The sequence below is a fragment of the Oncorhynchus keta genome, chromosome 35 (genome assembly GCF_023373465.1).
Source record: "Oncorhynchus keta strain PuntledgeMale-10-30-2019 chromosome 35, Oket_V2, whole genome shotgun sequence".
NCBI lineage: Eukaryota > Metazoa > Chordata > Actinopteri > Salmoniformes > Salmonidae > Oncorhynchus > Oncorhynchus keta.
This window is the reverse complement of record NC_068455.1, coordinates 70,993,196-71,012,406: the sequence shown is the minus strand read 5'-3', so window position 1 is coordinate 71,012,406 and position 19,211 is coordinate 70,993,196. Positions and strand designations below refer to the sequence as shown.

The 19,211-nt window shown below is 42.7% G+C and overlaps 1 protein-coding gene across 1 annotated transcript; it reads left to right on the top strand.

The window, feature by feature from the left end:
• Positions 1 to 5,273: 5,273 nt before the first annotated feature.
• On the top strand, positions 5,274 to 19,120 carry LOC118368982 (galactose-3-O-sulfotransferase 2-like). Its single transcript, XM_035753496.2, has 6 exons — positions 5,274 to 5,721; positions 7,361 to 7,480; positions 8,800 to 8,950; positions 9,070 to 9,216; positions 12,202 to 12,322; positions 12,994 to 19,120. The coding sequence occupies exons 1-6, from the start codon at positions 5,699 to 5,701 to the stop codon at positions 13,929 to 13,931; spliced, it is 1,500 nt and encodes a 499-aa protein (XP_035609389.1). The 5' UTR covers positions 5,274 to 5,698; the 3' UTR covers positions 13,932 to 19,120.
• Positions 19,121 to 19,211: the final 91 nt, after the last annotated feature.

Here is a 19,211-nt window from a genome sequence, read left to right as displayed (position 1 = left end):
GCCTACTAAGATGTTTACCCTCTAGTAACTGAGATCTTGCCTACTAAAACATAGGCCTAAATGTGCAAATTGCAAGATGGTAATGATCTGGTCCAGTGCAACTGTTTGAGGGGTTGGGTAGCCTGTATTTTATTTTATTTATTTATTTCACCTTTATTTAACCAGGTAGGCCAGTTGAGAACAAGTTCTCATTTACAACTGTGACCTGGCCAAGATAAAGCAAAGCAGTGCAACACAAACAACAACACAGAGTTACACGTAAACAAATAGGCTACATTGTTGACATAGCACCAGTATAAGAGTACTGAACAGCACCAGTATAAGAGTACTGAACAGCACCAGTATAAGAGTACTGAACAGCACCAGTATAAGAGTACTGAACAGCACCAGTATAAGAGTACTGAACAGCACCAGTATAAGAGTACTGAACAGCACCAGTATAAGAGTACTGAACAGCATCAGTACAAGAGTACTGAACAGCATCAGTATAAGAGTACTGAACAGCATCAGTATAAGAGTACTGAACAGCATCAGTATTAGAGTACTGAACAGCACCAGTATAAGAGTACTGAACAGCATCAGTATAAGAGTACTGAACAGCATCAGTATAAGAGTACTGAACAGCATCAGTATAAGAGTACTGAACAGCATCAGTATAAGAGTACTGAACAGCATCAGTACAAGAGTACTGAACAGCACCAGTATAAGAGTAAAAAATCTAAATTGCAGTTGGGCTGGAATAATACATTATGGCCTTTCTCTTGCTTTTCAAATATGATGGTCCAATTTACAAAAAAATGTGTATTATCTTTTACCAGATCTATTGTGTTATATTCTCATACATTCCTTTCACATTCCCACAAAATTCAAGGTGTTTCCTTTCAAATGGTACCAATAATATGCATATCCTTGCTTCAGGGCCTGAGTTACAGGCAGTTAGATTTGGGTATGTCATTTTAGGCGAAAATTGGAAAAAAAGGGGCGGATCTTTAAGTTAGAAGCTGGAGATTAGGTTAGCTCTGAATGATTCACTGCCATAGAATTGTACCTGGCTAAAAGGTGAGCCCTTTTCATGGTACACTACCAGTTAGTCTGAGTTGAACTTAGAGTTGATCAAAGTTACTAGAAGTGGCATGTATTCATGGATGACAAGGGAAGCCAGGCTTCCCAAAAAAATGTACCAAGAAGAAAGAAACAAAACATAAAATAATGTATCTTTTGTCTCTCTGTGTTTCATAATTTCCCTCAATTCGCAAAAGAGGCTGAATGCATCTCACTAGAGAAAGCATCCGAACGAGTGAAACAGTGCCCCTCTGTCTCTGTATGTGTAGGCTATCTATCTGATGCTGTCTCATTAAGATGATTAAAATGTTTTCATTGAATGCAAAGGACGCCAGTGAGCTTTTGGCCTCCCTTGAAATATTTTGTTATAAAATAATAGCCAATCAGCGTTGAGCTAAACTGAGTGAACTCAACTGTGAATGGTCCTGACGCACCAAGGGAATTGACAGAAACAACATGTATTGTTGCATCTTGTTGTCCTCCGGTGGCTAGCTAGCTAAAATTGTCCCTTTCCTAAATAAGCCATGGATGGCGATAGGGATTTGGACTTGAGGTTTTACTTAATTATCCATAGCGGGCAATGATTACAATGGCGATTCTGATCCAACCATTAATTCATACATTGTGCCCTTGGACTGAGAGGATGGAAGTTCTATATGTAGCTAGATGTAGAAGGCTATTGTTAACTAGCTAATGTTGCCATGAAAATAAGTTAGGTTAGCAAGCAAGCATTTTAGCCAAGTAACCTAGCACAACAAAAACTAAAAGTGTGTTAGATTGATAGTCATAGAGCGTTTTGTCAACATGAAAGAGGATGACATTTGCTGGTTTCTCCGTGTTTCGGCAGGACAGAGCAGCTACATCTGGTAAAGTGAGGTGCGGGGGTGTGTGCCTATTTATCAATAACTGCTGGTGCGCGATGTCTAATATAAAAGAAGTCTTGAGGTATTGCGCGCCTGAGATAGAATACCTCATGATAAGCTGTATATCACACTATCTACGAAGAGAGTTCTTGTCTATATTATTCGCAGCTGTCAATTTACCACCACAAATCGATTCTGGCACGAAGACTGCACTCAATGAGCTGTTTAAGGCCAGAAGCAAACAAGAAAAATGCTCATCCAGAAGCGGCGCTCCTAGTGGCCGGGGACTTTAATACAGGTAAACTTAAATCCGTTATACTGAATTTCTACCATGATGTCACATGTGCAACCAGAGGGAAAAACTCTAGACCACCTTTACTCCACATACAGAGAAGCATGCAAAGCTTTCCCTCACCCTCCATTTGGCAAATCTGACCATAATTATATCTTCCTGATTCCTGCTTACAAGCAAAAAATAAAGCAGGAAGTACCAGTGACTCGCTCAGTATGGAAGTGGTCAGATGACGCAGATGCTACACTACAGGACAGTTTTGCTTGCACAGACTGGAATATGTTCCCGGGATTCATCCAATACCATTGAGGAGTACACCACCTCAGTCACCGGCTTCATCAATAAGTGCATCGATGACGTCGATGACGTCTTATGTGGCCGGGCTTGCAAACTATTATAGACTACAAAGGGAAGCACAGCCATGAGCTGCCCAGTGACACGAGCCTACCAGTTGAGCTAAATCACTCCTATGCTCGCTTCAAGGCAAGCAATGCTGAGGTATGCATGAGAGCATCAGCTGTTCCGGCCAACTGTGTGATCACACTCTCCGTAGCCAACGTGAGTATGACCTTTAAACAGGTCAATATACACAAGGCTGTGGGGCCAGAAGGATTACCAGGACGTTACCGGCTCTGAGGCTTGTCAACTGTGGCAGGGCTTGAAAACTAATACGGACTACAAAGGGAAACCCAGTTGCGAGCTGCCCAGATGAGCTAAATGCCTTTCATTGCTCGCTTTGAGGCAAGCAACTCTGAAGCATGCATGAGAGCACCAGCTGTTTCAGAAGATTGTGTGATCTCTCTCGCCTTAGCCGATGTGAGCAAGACCTTTAAACAGGTCAACATTCACAAAGCCGCAGGGCCAGACGCATTACCAGGACATGTACTCAAAGCATGCGCAGACCAAATGGAAAAAGTCTTCACTGATATTTTCAACCTCTCCCTGGCCGAGTCTGTAATACCTACGTGTTTCAAACAGACCACCATAGTCCCTGTGGCCAAGAAAATGAAGGTAACCTGCATAAATTATTACTGCCCTGTAGCAATCTCATCGGTAGCCATGAAGTGCTTTGAAAGGCTGGTCATGGCTCACATCAACACCATCATGCCAGAAACGCTAGACCCACTCCAATTCGCATACTGCCCCAACAGATCCACAGATGACTCAATCACATGCCACACTGCCCTTTCCCACCTGGACAAAAGGAACACCTATGTGAGAATGCTGTTCATTGACTACAGCTCAGCGTTCAACATCATAGTGCCCACAAAGCTCATCACTAAGCTCAGGACCCTGGGAGTAAACACCTCCCTCTGCAACTGGATCCTGGACTTCCTGACGGGCCGCCCCCAGATGGTATGGTAAGCAACAACACATCTGCCACGCTGATCCTCAACACTGGGATCCCCAGGGGTGCATGCTTAGTCCCCTCTTAGTACTCTCTGTTCACCCGCGACTATGTGGCCAAGCAAAACATCAACACCATCATTAAGTTTGCTGACGACACAACAGTGGTAGGCCTGATCACCGACAAGGATGAGACAGCCTATAGGGAGGTGGTCAGAGAACTGGCAGTGTGTTGCCAGGACAACAACCTCTCTTTCAATGTGAGCAAGACAAAGGAGCTGATTGTTGACTATAGGTAAAGGAGGGTCGAACAGGCCCCCATTAACATCGACGGTGCTGAAGTGGAGCAGGTCGAGAGTTTCAAGTTCCTTGGTGTCCGCATCACCAACAAACTATCATGGTCCAAACACACCAAGACAGTTGTGAAGAGGGCACGACAATACCTTTTCCCCTTCAGGAGACTGAAAATATTTGGCATGGGTCCCCAGATCCTCAAAAAGTTCTACAGCTGCACCATCGAGAGCATCCTGGCCGGATGCATCACCGCCTGGTATAAGACGCTACAGAGGGTAGTGCGTACGGCACTGTATATCACAGCGGCCAAGCCTCCTGATATCCAGGACCTATATAGTAGGCGGTGTCAGAGGAAGGCCTGAAAAATTGTCTTCGACTCCAGTCACCCAAGTCATAGACTGTTCTCTCTGCTACCGCGGGGTAAGCGGTACTGGAGCGCCAAGTCTAGAATCATAAGGCTCCTTAACAGCTTCTACCCCCAAGCCATAAGACTGCTGAACAACTAAGGAAATGGCCACCCGGACTATTTACATTGACACCCCTGCTACTACTCGTTGTTAATTATCTATGCAAATTACCTCGACTAACCTGTACCCCTCTGCACATTGACTCGGTACCGGTATAGGCTCGTTATTGTTATGTAAAGTATTGCGTTACTTTTTGATTGATTCAATTTTTTTTACTTTAGTTAATTTAGTAAATATTTTATTAACTCTATTTCTTGAACTGCATTATTAGTTAAGGGCTTGTAAGAAAGCATTTCACGGTAATGTCTACATCTGTTGTATTCAGGGGCATGTGACAAATACAATTTGATTGGCATTAAAGGCCACTCTAAAATGTGCAGTTTTGTCAATCAACACAATGCCACGATGTCTTATGTGTTGAGGTAGCGTGCAATTGGCATGCTGACTGCAGGAATGTCCACCATAGCTGTTGACAAAGAATGTAATGTTCATTTCTTTACCATAAGCAGCCTCCAACGTGGTTTTAGAGATTATGGCAGTATGACCATCTGGCCTCACAACCCATAGACCACGTGTAACCACACCAGACCAGAACCAGACCAGAACCTCTTCTGTATTTTTAAAGGAAGTCCCCAAAAAACTATTCTGATTGGCTGATCCTGGCACCCATGCCCAGTCATGTGAAATCCATAGATTCGGGCCTAATGAATGTATTTCAATTGATTGATTTCCTTATATGAACTGTAATACGTACAATTGTTGCGTTTCTATTTTAGTTCAGTATAGTTTTTTTGCTGCTCAAAATGATAATTATTGGGCTATTAATGGGATTCAAGGAATAAAATGGCCAGTGTAAGGGACTCATGGAAAAAAATGGGCCATTGTGTTAGAAATTCCAGAGCCGATGTCTGATCCCAGTCTGCCCCTGTTGCTATAGGATACCCCTCAGGACTCTGCTCTGCACCTCGGTTCGTTCTGTCATGCGCCATCCGAGCAAACTAACCGAAGGCTAGATCCATGACGTCAGAGCTCAACCGACTCACAGTGCAGTGGGCACAGCAATCTCTCTCCCCCGCCTCTCATCACACACACACACATAACGCATACCAAACTGTCTCCCCGTCCAAACATGTTTTAACCTGGAGCCCTGAAGGAGCAGCCAACCAGGACAGAAGGGCGCAAAATAAAGGCGCATTAAGCTTGACAATACCCGTTCTACTATATCTCTCGATGGCTTGATTATTTTGAAGCCTATCCTCGGTGGTTTTCGGTCAAGGCACCGCCAGGGCTCAAGCCTTCGAGATGCACGGTGGCTGCTGCTGCCGCCAACCACTGCACCACAACACGGACACCGCCACGGGCCCAGTTCTATCATGGTTTTCAAACGGAGAGCGAGGTAAGAACCCCGATGTAATGTTCGGTCGGGACCGGGGGCATGCATCGGCGGCGGGAGCACAACGGAGGTTGAGAGCGATAGATAGGGCTCTGAAATTATGATTGAAACTGAAGCTGAGATTGATAAAGTGACCGCAGCCGTGGTCCGTGCAGAAGGACCTGAAAGGAGAGAAGCCTTTGCCTTACCAAACAAAGGCCCCCCTTTCGTTCGTGCGAGAATGTGTCTTGTTTATACCCTAAATTGAGCATTCATTGCGTTATATAATGTATGTTGGCGTCTCGAAATATAGCCTAATTTCGCCTCGCCATTGGCTGCCTTGTTTGTAGTAAGTAGAATCATCATGCTTGCTTGTGTGACAAAATCAAATCCGTGCTTTGGGAGACACTGTTTATGATTCGGCGATGTTGTAGGTTATCAAGCAAGATGCATTTTCAATAAACGCTACACTGTTCTTGTGTAATTGCTAGCTTCATCTTTCAGCCCGGAAATCTTTGTTCTTGATTGAACACCTGGGCACATTTAAGTATACCCCCCCCCCCCATCTCCAGTTTTATAATTTAGTTTATTATAGTAATACATTCGTGTATTGTAGCACTTATCGAAACGTGGGTGGTTATACACTGTGACAAACATTACAGTGGGACAGTTGGTGAAAACTGTAACAGGCTATGTAACAGTACAATGCATTCTATTGTTCTGGCATTTGTTTTAGTTCTTCATGCAAAACGTCCAGTGGTGAACAGTGAGGCTTTGCACGGTACATTGATTTAATTACAGTACCACTAAACCAGGGATGGGCGTTAGTTTATTTCGGGCAATTGTACACATTTTGCCATGGGGCCTTGAAACTGTTGCCGTTTTACAGCAAATTTCCTGCAATTCTACACGTCTTTCCATAGGGTGGAGAGAAATGTTTGCAGGTTTTAATGAGTTAAACAGAAAATCAATTGGGGTCGATAATTCGACCACGATTACTTAGTTTATATAGCTGGCCTCGAGACTGATTTACCAATCTAAAAATGGTTAAGCTGACGTGGGCTAATTGAGTGACTATCAGTGACCGACATAAGAGAGAGAGAAAAAAAAATCGAAATTGCACCTTGTGTAGTCAGTCTAATAAATTGAGCCCAACTGAGTTCACCCCCCTAAATGTTTTTGTTGTTGTCTACTTTCACGATTTCGCAAGAGTTGTAGCGCTGATAAATTGTCATTCACTGCTTTGTTTATAGTACAGTACACTGAGTATGAACAACATCAGACTCCGTGTACTGTACTAGCTGAATGATACATACGGGTGCTTCTCGCTGGTCATCACAACCCTGAAGTCATATTTGTTTGGTGAGCCATACAACTCTGCCTCTCTCCCCATATCTCTCTCCCAGCTCTCACACTCCCTCTTTCTGTTCTCCATATTTATTTGTCCATTCTGTCTCCCCCTCTGCCCTCTCCCCTCCCTTTATATTAGCTTGGTATGTTATATCATATTTGATTGATGACCCTTTGTAAATCTCTCCCTCCCAGCCTCTGTCTCTCTCTCTCCCCAGAAGGATGTGACTGGGGCCCATGTGGATCTGGACCCTTAATTAACAATGTAACAACAATAATAATAATATTTATTTTTCTCTCTCTCTCTGTCCAGGAGGATGCGTCTTGGGCTGGGGTGCTATCGGGTGGGGCCCACGTGGCTCTGGAAGGCCCTGCTGGTGTTCGTGGCCATTGCCTTTGCAGGACAGCTCCTGGGAGTCATCTACAACAAAAGGTCAGAGGTCATCTAGCTTTTAGCCTGGTCACCTAGCCTGGCTACTCAGCACCTAGCCTGGTCAGCTAGCCTGGTCCCAGATCAGTTTGTGCTGTCTTGCCAACTTCTATGGCTGCAGCCGCCCTGCAGCTTTTGTTGTTGTTCTACTTCACCACCATCATCAATCAAATCAAATGTACTCATAAAACCATTTTTGCATCAGCCAATGTCACAAGGTGCTATACAGAAACCCAGCAAGCAATGCAGATGTAGAATCATGGTGGCTAGGAAAAACTCCCTAGAAAGGCAGGAACCTAGGAAGAAACCTAGAGAGGAACCCGGCTCTGAGGGGTGGCCAGTCCTTTTCTGGCTGTGCCGGGTGGAGATTATAACAGAACGTGGCCAAGATGTTAAAACGTTCATAGGTTACCAGCAGGGTCAAATAATAATAATCACAGTGGTTGTCGAGGGTGCAACAGGTCACCTCAGGAGTAAATGTCAGTTGGCTTCATAGCCGAGCATTCATCTTCATCTTCTTCTGTTATTACTCTGTGTTATGTTTCTATTTCATTCTACTCTTCAATAGAAAATAGATGAGAAAAGACTAAGATAGAGCTGCCTAAAGGTAGCCCATCCTCCTATAGCTCCTCCCATCAGCCTCCACTGTTTTTTTTCATAAACAAAAATGTAACTAGGCAAGTCAGTTAAGAACAAATTCATATTTACAATGACGGCCTATACCAGACGGTGCTGGGCCAATTGTGCGCCGCCCTATGGGACTTCCAATCATGGCCGGTTGTGATACGGCCAGGAATCGAACCAGGGTCTGTAGTGACGTCTCTTGCACTGAGATGCAGTGCCTTAGACCACTGCGCTACTCGGGAGCCCTATGGTGGGTGCATAGACAGATAACAGGACAGATGAGGCAGAACAGAAGACAGCAGGACTGGTTTGACTGGATCTCTAGGCTGGCATGCTCTTGGTAAGACTTAGGTGTATTGCCTGGGGCTGCATTTGTTGACTGTGGTTGACTTATATGATTTCATTAACCATTTGGTTCACAGCCCATATGGGTAGACAAGACACTCTTCAATGAATATTTTTGCACAAAACAACATTACAAAACAGCTTATTAGGATACATGCTTTAGCCAACTGGGCCTTGTGTTGGGCCGGTTTCATTGTATATTGCCAAAGCAGCAATACACCTTTTTCTTTTCTCTCTCTGTCCCTGTCTCTCTCTGTCCCTGTCTCTCTCTGTCCCTGTCTCTCTCTGTCCCTGTCTCTCTCTGTCCCTGTCTCTCTCTGTCCCTGTCTCTCTCTGTCCCTGTCTCCCAATAGCCTCCAGCAGGACAGGTCGTGGTGGTTGTTCTCATCCGATGGCCAGGGCCCGTCTCTGGGCTTCTGTCGGCCCCACAGCCACGTCATGTTCCTGAAAACCCACAAGACAGCCAGCAGCACCGTCCTCAACATTCTCTACCGTTACGGAGAGGTACAGACTCCATCTCCACATTCAAGGGAAACATTTTCGTGTTTAAAAAAAATAACAAAGCTGTGCAAAAATACTGTAAACCTCATAATAATCTGACAATTGGATTCTTCTTCTTCTAGGAGAAGGACCTGCGCTTCGCCCTGCCTCTGGGGTATCAGTTTGGCTACCCCCTCCCTTTCAACGCCCACAGGGTCAAAGGTTACAGAGGGCCCCGTGTGGCAGAATTCAGCATCATGGGAAATCACATGCGCTTCAACAAACCAGAGGTACTGCATAGGTACTTCAGGGGCGTATTCATTACGTCAATTCCGTTGCAAAACGTTTCTTAAACGGAACTAAACAGAGAGGGACCTACCTGAATTTGTCCAATAGAAACTCTTGTTTTGCACTGTTTACTTCCATTTGGTTTTTAAACAGTTTCCGCAATGAATATGCCCCAGATACGCCCCAAAATTATTTAAGTAGAACATTTTCCACATTTTATTTGAAGGTTGTTTTTTTTTATTCTAGAAATACATGTTGGCATTTTATTTCTTGAGGAAATTAAATGAAGTAAAATCCAATGTTTTAGTATTGTCGTATGTTAGCAAAATGCAGATTGTAATTTGCATTGAGGCTGATGATATCTTTTGTAGGTCTGTTCTGCTCCCAAGTGTTTCGTTAACTACTCATGTCACTGTTGGAAAAGAAAGGACTGAATGTTTTAAGTTGTATGTACTGTAGGTGAATGTTTCAACAGGAGTTAGCTACGTATTATAACTGAAGAAGGAGCAGGGATACTGTCTGTGGGTGTGTGTATATTACTTTTGTTAGCAGGACAAACCAGAGCTAAAACGGGTTTGTTAGTTTGAGATGACAGTGCATGCTGACATTCTGTGTGATCTGCAGTGGTGGAAAAAATACCCAAATGTCATACTGGAGTAAAAGTATACATACCTTAATTTAAAGTTACTCAAGTAAAAGTGAAAGTTACCCAGTAAAATACTACTTGAGTAAAAGTATAGATACAGTTGAAGTCAGAAGTTTACATACACCTTAGCCAAATACATTTAAACTCAGTTTTTCACAATTCCTGACATCTAATCCTCGTAAAAATTCCCTGTCTTAGGTCAGTTAGGATCACCACTTTATTTTAAGAATGTGAAATGACAGAATAATAGTAGAGAGAATAATTTATTTCAGCTTTTATTTCTTTCATCACATTCCCAGTGTGTCAGAAGTTTGCATACACTTAATAAAAATTTGGTAGCATTGCCTTAAACAATTTAAACGTGGGTCAATAATTTCAGGTAGCCTTCCACAAGCTTCCCACAATAAGTTGGGGGAATTTTGGCCCATTCCTCCTGACAGAGCTGGTGTAACGGAGTCAGGTTTGTAGGCCTCCTTGTTCGCACGCGCTTTTTCAGTTCTGCCCACAAATGTTCTATGGGATTGAGGTCAGGGCTTTGTGATGGCCACTCCAATACCTTGACTTTGTTGTCCTTAAGCCATTTTGCCACAACTTTGGAAGTATGCTCGGGGTCATTGTCCATTTGGAAGACCCATTTGTGACCAAGCTTTAACATGTCTGATGTCTTGATGTTGCTTCAATATTTCCAAATAATTTTCTTTCCTCATGATGCCATCTATTTTTGTGAAGTGCACCAGTCCCTCCTTCAGCAAAGCACCCCCACAATATGATGCTGCCACCCCCGTGCTTCATGGTTGGGATGGTGTTCTTTGGCTTGCAAGCCTGCCCCTTTTTCCTCCAAACATAACGATGGTCATTATGGCCAAACAGTTCTATTTTTGTTTCATCAGACCAGAGGACATTTCTCCAGAAGGTACGATCTTTGTCCCCATGTGCAGTTGCAAACCGTAGTCTGGCTTTTTTTATGGCGGTTTTGGAGCAGTGGCTTCTTCCTTGCTGAGCGGCCTTTCAGGTTATGTCGATATAGGACTCGTTTTACTGTGGATATAGATACTTTTATACTTGTTTCCTCCAGCAGCTTCACAAGGTTCTTTGCTGTTGTTCTGGGATTGATTTGCACTTTTCGCACCAAAGTAGGTTCATCGCTAGGAGACAGACCGCGTCTCCTTCCTGAGCTGTATTACGGCTGCATGGTCCCATGGTGATTATACTTGCGTACTATTGTTTGTATAAATTAATGTGGTACCTTCAGGCATTTGAATAAAAAAGGAGACCGCACACTGCTCTTGATAGTATCACTGATCTTTAGTAAGCTTACGTATCGTCCTCACGGCCTTCGTCAGAGCTTTTGTGAATTTAAATTAGCACCCTTATGTAGACCTAGCCCCAGGTCTACACATTTCTTCTGAGGTCTTGATTGATTTGTTTTGATTTTCCCATCATGTCAAGCAAAGAGGCACTGAGTTTGAAGGTAGGCCTTGAAATACATCCACAGGTACACCTCCAATTGACTCAAATAATGTCAATTAGCCTATCAGAAGCTTCTAAAGCCATGACATCATTTTCTGGAATTTTCCAAGCTGTTTAAAGGCACAGTCAACTTAGTGTATGTGAACTTCTGAACCACTGGAATTGTGATACAGTGAAATAATCTGTCTAAACAATTGTTGGAAAAATGACTTGTGTCATGCACACAGTAGATGTCCTAGTCAACTTGCCAAAACTATAGTTTGTTAACAATACATTTGTGGAGTGGTTGAAAAATGAGTTTTTGACTCCAACCTAAGTGTATGTAAACTTCCGACTTCAACTGTACCTTAATAGAAAGTTACTCAAGCAAAATAGAGTTACCCAGTAAAATACTACTCGAGTAAAAGTCTAAAAGTATTTGGTTCTAAATATACCTAAGTATCAAAAGTCAATGTAATTGATTAAATATACGTCAGAATCCAAAGTTAAAGTAAAAGTTCAAATTCCTTATATTAAGCAAAGCAGACATCACCGTTTTCTTGTTTTGAAAATATACGGATGGCCAGGTGCACACTCCAAACACTGAGACATAATTTGCAAATGATGCATTTGTGTTTAGTGAGTCTGCCAGATCAGAGGCAGTAGGGATGTTCTCTTGATAAGTGTGTGAATTTGAATATTTTCCTGTCCTGCTAAGCATTCAAAATGTAACGAGTACTTTTGGGTGTCAAGGAAAATGTCATGATTTCATGACAATAACATCCTATTTAACAGTTTGACAATGGCATTCGTCACTCATTTTCTTTCTCCATGACCTTTGACCCCTCTAACCTCTCACTTCTGACCTCTCTTCTTCTGCGGTCTACTCCAGGTAGAGAAGGTGATGCCAGCCGACACCTTCTATTTCTCCATCCTTCGTGACCCTGTAGCGCTCACTGAGTCGTCCTACGCCTACTACAAAGCCGTTGCCCCTGCCTTCAGGAAAGCCAAAGGTACATCATAGTGACACCACTCCGGAGGCCTATGCACTAAAGACCCGGGTTCGATCCCAGGCTGTGTCGCAGCCGTCTGCGACCGGGAGACCCATGAGGTGGTGCACAATTTGGCTCGGCGTCGTCCGGGTTAGGGGAGGGTTTGTCCTTGTCTCATCGCGCTCTAGAAACTCCTTGTGGCACGCTGACTTCGGTGTTTCCGCCGACACATTGGTGTGGCGTGTGGCTTGGCAGGGTCTTTTTTCGTAGGACGCATGGCTCTCGACCTTCGCCTCTCCCGAGTCCCATCGCTGCAACTCCCGTATGGACAAGACTGCTAATTGGATGTAATGAAATTGAGGAGGAAAAAGGGGTAAAAAGTACAAAAATGTCAAATAAAACAGCATACAACAATTTTTTGAACTACCTAGTCAGTCAGGGTCTGGGTCAATTATATTACAATTCCAGTCAATTCAGAATTTTAACCAATTTCCAATTCCACATTTTCCTCATTGAAAAGCATTTACTTCCTGAATTGATCCCAATGCTAGTATCGTCCAAAATAACCTTGAGATATGTAATTGTATAGACCCTCCCATCAGCAATGTATATAGAGTCTGGATGCTATCAAATGAATAGCCTCATTGAGACATTTTAGGTTTTCTAATCTTAATCTAATCTTAATCTGACAGGCCTGGGAGACTTCGCCGACAACCCCCAGAAGTACTACGACCCCCATCTCCGTAACAACCACTACGCTCGCAACCTGCTGTGGTTCGACTTCGGCCTGGACCACAACGCCAACTTCTCCACCACACTGACGCAACGAGGTGAAGTGGCCATTCGACGTGCCTTCAAACTCATCCTGGTCTCGGAGCACTTTGACGAATCCATGGTACTGCTCCGCCATGCCCTCTGTTGGCCTCTGGACGCTGTCGTCTCCTTTAGCCTGAACGCCCGGCAGCAAAAGTCCAATGGAGGCAGCTCCTGGGTGGATAAAGCGGCCGCTGCTCAGCCCCCCGCCATGGCTCTCACAGACAACCAACGGCAGAAGCTCCGGGAGTGGAACTCCCTGGACTGGCACCTCTATCAGGCATTCAACCGCTCCTTCTGGGATGAAGTGGATCGCTTTGGGAGAGCCAGAATGGACCAAGAGGTCGTTCTACTCCGGACCCGCCGGGAGTTGCTGGCTAAAGCTTGCCTGAGGGAAGGCGGGAGGCCGGTAGAGGCAAGCCGCATCCGGGACAAGAACATCAGGCCCTTCCAGAGCGGTTTGGTGAAGATCCTAGGATATGAGCTCCAGCCTGGGCTGGACAACGCTACCCGTCAGGCCTGTCTGAGGATGATCAGGCCGGAGATCCAGTATAAAGACCTGCTGGATGCCAGGCAGTTCCCCAGGGCAGCTCCCCAGCCTGCCCAGGCTCCGCCCCCAGCTATCCCTGCTGGGGGAGCCTACATGAGGAAAGGCCCCTCCCAACTCAGGACAGGAGAGCTGGGAGTGGAGGGGGAAAGGAGGATGGGGGAGGAGGAGAGGGACTGGGACGGGAGTCGGTTATCACGTAGTAATAATAATAACCAAACATTGGTGCGAGATAGAGGTGGAAGAGAGGGGAAAAGGAACATAAGATAGTTTCCCATCCAGAATTAATTCCAGGTGGGGAGTGGATAAGACTAAACCCGGACTGAGCCTGTGTACTCGTACTCAAGCACCTGTTGAGTATTTCTATTACTCAAGTACTCCGAAAGACCCATTCTCCCTCCAACCCTGCTGTACCTCCACTTTATTGTACATCCCCGTTTTTTTGGCACATCTTATGACCGGTTATGATTCCCTTATGTTCATATTGACTCTGTAAGGGTGCGATTTATGGGGAAGCTAAGCTTCCCTGAATGACACATGAGCTCCTCTAAAGATAACAAAAGTCAAAAAATGTTGTTTTTTTTCTGGGAGGGGTATTGATAATTTGACCTAGACACGCACCGACAGCAAGACGCATTAATCTTACCGCTCAGTATGTGTTGCCCATATATCTGATGCTGTCGGGACCAAACAAGTATGACAGAGGGGCAGCGTTTCGCACGCTCCGATCCTTTCTCTGGTGAGATACAAGTAACTGCCAAAATAAAGGAAACACCAACATCAAGTGTCTTAATAGGGCGTTGGGTCACAACAGCTTCAATGCTCATGCCGCTGTAGCATCGATTCTGGAACTCTATTGGAGTGATGTGACACCATTCTTCCATGACAAATTCCATAATTTGGTGTTTTGATGATGGCGGTGGAAAATGCTGTCTCAGGCACCACTCCAGAGTCTCCCATAAGTGTTCAATTGGGTTGAGATCTGGTGACACACACACACACACATCCTTTAAACCCCTTATGCTCATTTGAGACCCTTCTTTCAAAGTCACTGAGATCTCTTCTAGTCATGGTAGCCAAAATAATGGGCAACTGGGCATTTTTGTACATGACACTATGCATGATGAGCTTAATTAACTCAGGAACCACACCTGTGTGGAACCACCTGCTTACAATATACTTTGTATCTCTTATTTACTCAAGTGTTTCCTTTATTTTGGCAATTACATATAATTTCATTCTGCCAATTGAAGGAAAATGACTTAACTTATTTTTGTATAAAAAAATAAATATTGTTCACATTTTTGGGGAAACATGGCTTCCCTTGGCATCCAAGAATACACCCACTGTAGAAGGCCTAATGAAAATCACCAAATGTCATTACACTGATGGTGTCTATAGCAGATGTCTCTTTCTATTCATTAAATGGCGCGTGCACAGTGCACTGTTTGGATGCTGTAATTATTTTGGAGTGGAGGAACCGCAGGTAGCCGACTTTTTGAAGTGATATGTTTTACAATCAGATGACTACTTCATGACTGGTTGTGCTCATGCCACATTAAAATGTAATACATTTTTACAGTTAAATTATAATAATATCTTTACTATTAGGCCAATAAAAAACTGTTTCCTAGTAGACGCTCCCCTGAATGTCACAGTATAGTTTGCTCTCCGGACTTTATGAACACAGGACGTGAAATGGAATTGCATCGCAATCAGTGGGCCAACTGTCATTCAAAAAGTTTACTCCTCTGCTTGAGATTCGGCAGTCCAACTTCTCTTGCACGATCAAAATGTCAGCATTTTTTTTGTTTTTAGAAAAATGCTAATGTTAAAACAGCAAACAGGCAGCCAGCCATAGCTACTGTAAATGCTGGGGTAGGGATGATGTGAGTTGCATGTTCTGACTCGGAATGGAATTCTTCCCTCTGAACGCAGTGTGCCTGGCGTAGAAAAAGTAGTTCACATGAAGCAGTGGAGGCTGGTGTGAGGAGGACAGCTCATAATGGCTGGAATGCAATGAAAGGAACGGCAACAATCACATGGTTTCCATGTGTTTGATAGCATTCTATTCGTGCCATTCCAATGAGCCTGTCCTATAATTTAAAGTGACACTAGCCTCCACTGATACAAAGCCAGCATTGAAGAGCAGTGAATCTCACAATAGGCCTTACTGTGATGTCTTCTAGAGAGATAGATGGAGAACATCTTAAAGGCCCAGTGCAGCTGTTTTTATATCAATGTCAAATCATTTCTGTCTACCAATTAAGTAATAGACTTCTATTAAAAAGGGCAGAAATAGTTTCTTTATGAAAAGTTCTCAAGCTAGAATTTAGCTTGGACTGTCGGGACGGGGATTATAGCTGTTATTGGCAGAGAGGATTTTAACTTTGTTATTGTTATCTATTAAACAATTTATCGCATGGTGATGTCACCATGGAAACCCGTTACTCCCGCCTATACAAGCCTGCTGATTAGAAGGGCCTGTGTAGATATTTTAATTTTTCGACCAGCAACTTTCAGGAAATAACACTGATAATAAAATATGTAAAAAACTTCTACAGTGTTAGTTTCATCAGCGGTATCAATTATATAACAGAATGTTGACTGCACTGGGCCTTTAATGTTAACACATGGTACTTTGATAGGGACCGACATGTACTGTATCTGAACTGAAGCACTGTGGTTGAATGGATAGCAAGTCTGACTAACTTTTTTTTAGTGTGCCTTTTCATACACTGTACGTATGTAATATAGTACACACAGTATTTCCCTGGCTCAGTGGTAAGTTTCAATGCGAGCTAGGATTCCACCCCCTCACATAGATATTCACATGTGAAGCCTGAGTACATCTCATGCATACCTTACATACAAGAACACGTATGTACGTCATATCTTACATAGTATATACATTTTAACACACACACACACAAACTACTCTGTCATGCTTGACAGCGTAATTGAATCATGGAAGCTCATTAAAATGCATTCTCACATGTCAGCCAGCCAGCACAATTGGTGTCAGGTGACCATGGGGTGCATATATAAAGGTACGCCATCTGGTGGTGTGGAGGTGTAATGCTATAATCCTGGTCCCAGATCTAGGTGTGCTGTATTAACCAACTCTTAGACCAGGCTATAGCAATGCCACTGAGTACCAGGATGTTATTATTGGTTGACGATCTTACTAGTGTAAGATCCACACATGTATTAATGTCTTTGGTGGAACGAGCTGTGATTTTTGGAGAGAATCTGACCAAGTCAGTTCATTTTTATTAAGCAATCTAGATTATATAATTTCTGGTGTGTCACAGCATCTTTGAACAGAACAGAATTTACCTGAAGCTTCTTTAAACAACAGGGGGACACACACAGCTATCGTTTCCCTTTCCATTCACCACTCCAGGTGCAGTGTAATCTATTTCAAGTTTTATTTTTTTAATCATTTTGGAACATTTTTCAGATGTAAGTGGTATATTTTCTAAGCTCTATGTACAAAACTCTAAACTGATAACACGTGTAATGCCTCCTGTCTAATGTTCAGAACCTTTGATTGTGCATTCATTGAGGTTGCACACGTCTTTCACCCCTGGATCATTCATGCCAAATCAAAGTTTTCCATAAAATACAACATTTAGTTAAGTCGCCAATACATCAGATAATGTATGTAAGGCCTATCATCATCATACACGTTAGCGAGGCACTACATCATGTTGGTTCAGTAGTGAGCCGTTTGATTAACTAATAGTTAATTGTATTGTTTGCAATTGACAAAATCATATCAAAAGTAAAGTGAATATTGTGTTTTGAAAAGCAGATACTTATATTGAATATGCATCCGAATTGAAAGAGTGATTCGCTGGAGTGAACAAGACACTGAATTTGTTTGGTGCTCAGTCAATGGAAAATGTGCTTAGAGTTTTGAAATATGAGCCATTTTGATGTTCTGTTTAGATTTCTGTGCTTAGAGTTGTGAAAATATACCACACTTGTGAAAATTGCACCAAAGGGATTGAAAAAAAACTTGAATGACTTGGTATTAGCATTGTGAAAGTGGTGTCTGTTAGTGTGTGACAAACAGTCAAGGAATTCATTGTCCATAAAACCTAGAACATTTATTACAGAATCACATTGACACACTAGTCTACTGCAGTTTTACAACTGTTAAATTCACCTTTTAAGGAAAAGCTGTTATGCCGCTCTGTTATGAGGTGTGACGTTTTATCATTTTATTTCATCTCAGTACACTACACTCCGTTGGGTAACTGCCATTTTTTGTTGAGTTCAGGCAGTTTACTCAACAGCAATACAGTTGATTCATCCACAACTGAAATATCTTTTTACATTTATTTCAACGGTTAGACTTAACTAAAAATTGAATTTGTTGGTTACATCAACTGGTAACATCAACTGCTATGTCTTTCATTGTGTCTATTTTATGAACCATGGTTATGGTGGGCTTCTCAACTAAAAGCCCATTTCACTGTCTCCATGTTTGTCGTCTTGACTAAGACTCGGAGATGGTGTTTTTTGGTGGTGGTTTTAAGAGAAAAAGAAAATGTTGAATGACAAAGATAAACGCTAATAAAACAGTTTTTCCCTCCCCTTAAACTGTACATTTTGGGAACAGGGCTTTAAAAATGACTGTTTCTGTGTTTATCATTACTTTTTAAAATCTCTTGTATATATTGTATGTATTATTTTAAGGTAAATTTGACTTGACTGCACTGTTTGTTTATTTTATTTTTACATTTAAGAGCTAATGGAAACACACACATTGATACACAATTTAATTATGTTGATTATCCCATTTCTTTGAGACATAATTATTATAATATTAACAATATACAAAAACACACTGTACAGTACGTGACCCCAGTACATTTAGGAATAATTTATTAATTAAAGCAATGGCAAGTATACAACCACACACACACACAAAGCAGTGACTGATATAGGCAAATGTATCTACTGACAATACTGTAAGAAATTGTCATTTTGTTCCTCCAAACTTGTTAATTTTTAAAGTGATGGGATTCACACTTCTTGAAAGCAGCCTGTAAGGCAACTCTACCCCCAAGACGGATGTTTAACCAGAGGTTGAGAGTCTCACAGGCTACTTTCAAGGCATCTTTGTGCAGATTGCTATGCCCATACAGAAAAACCACATGATTTTCCATGTGGAACATTTCACGTGTCTTCACATGTTGTCACGTGTTCTCACATTAACGGCTCATACGATCACACATTCATGTGGTTTTGAAACACTATATGTGAAATTCATGGGTGGTACTGTGATAATGCTACTTTTCTGTTGACCTCTCTACTATTGACTTGATACACTATTCTCACATGATGGGAACCATGTTACATATTGTATGTCTGTGAGAATGTATGGTACTGTACACTATTGAAATAAAGGGTTCTTGTCTCATGTATGTTGACTTGAAGAATACTCACCTGGAATCATGGGACATGTTTTCTCACTGCCATTAAAAACATACAGAATAAGGTGTTGAAGCAACGATATGTAACTTAAATACGTTGTCA

Coding starts and splice junctions, on each gene's coding strand:
- LOC118368982 (XM_035753496.2), top strand. CDS start 5,699: ATGGTTTTCAAACGGAGAGCGAG. Junction 7,481..8,799: donor GGAGTCATCTACAACAAAAG/GTCAGAGGTCAT, acceptor GTCTCCCAATAG/CCTCCAGCAGGACAGGTCGT. Junction 8,951..9,069: donor TTCTCTACCGTTACGGAGAG/GTACAGACTCCA, acceptor TTCTTCTTCTAG/GAGAAGGACCTGCGCTTCGC.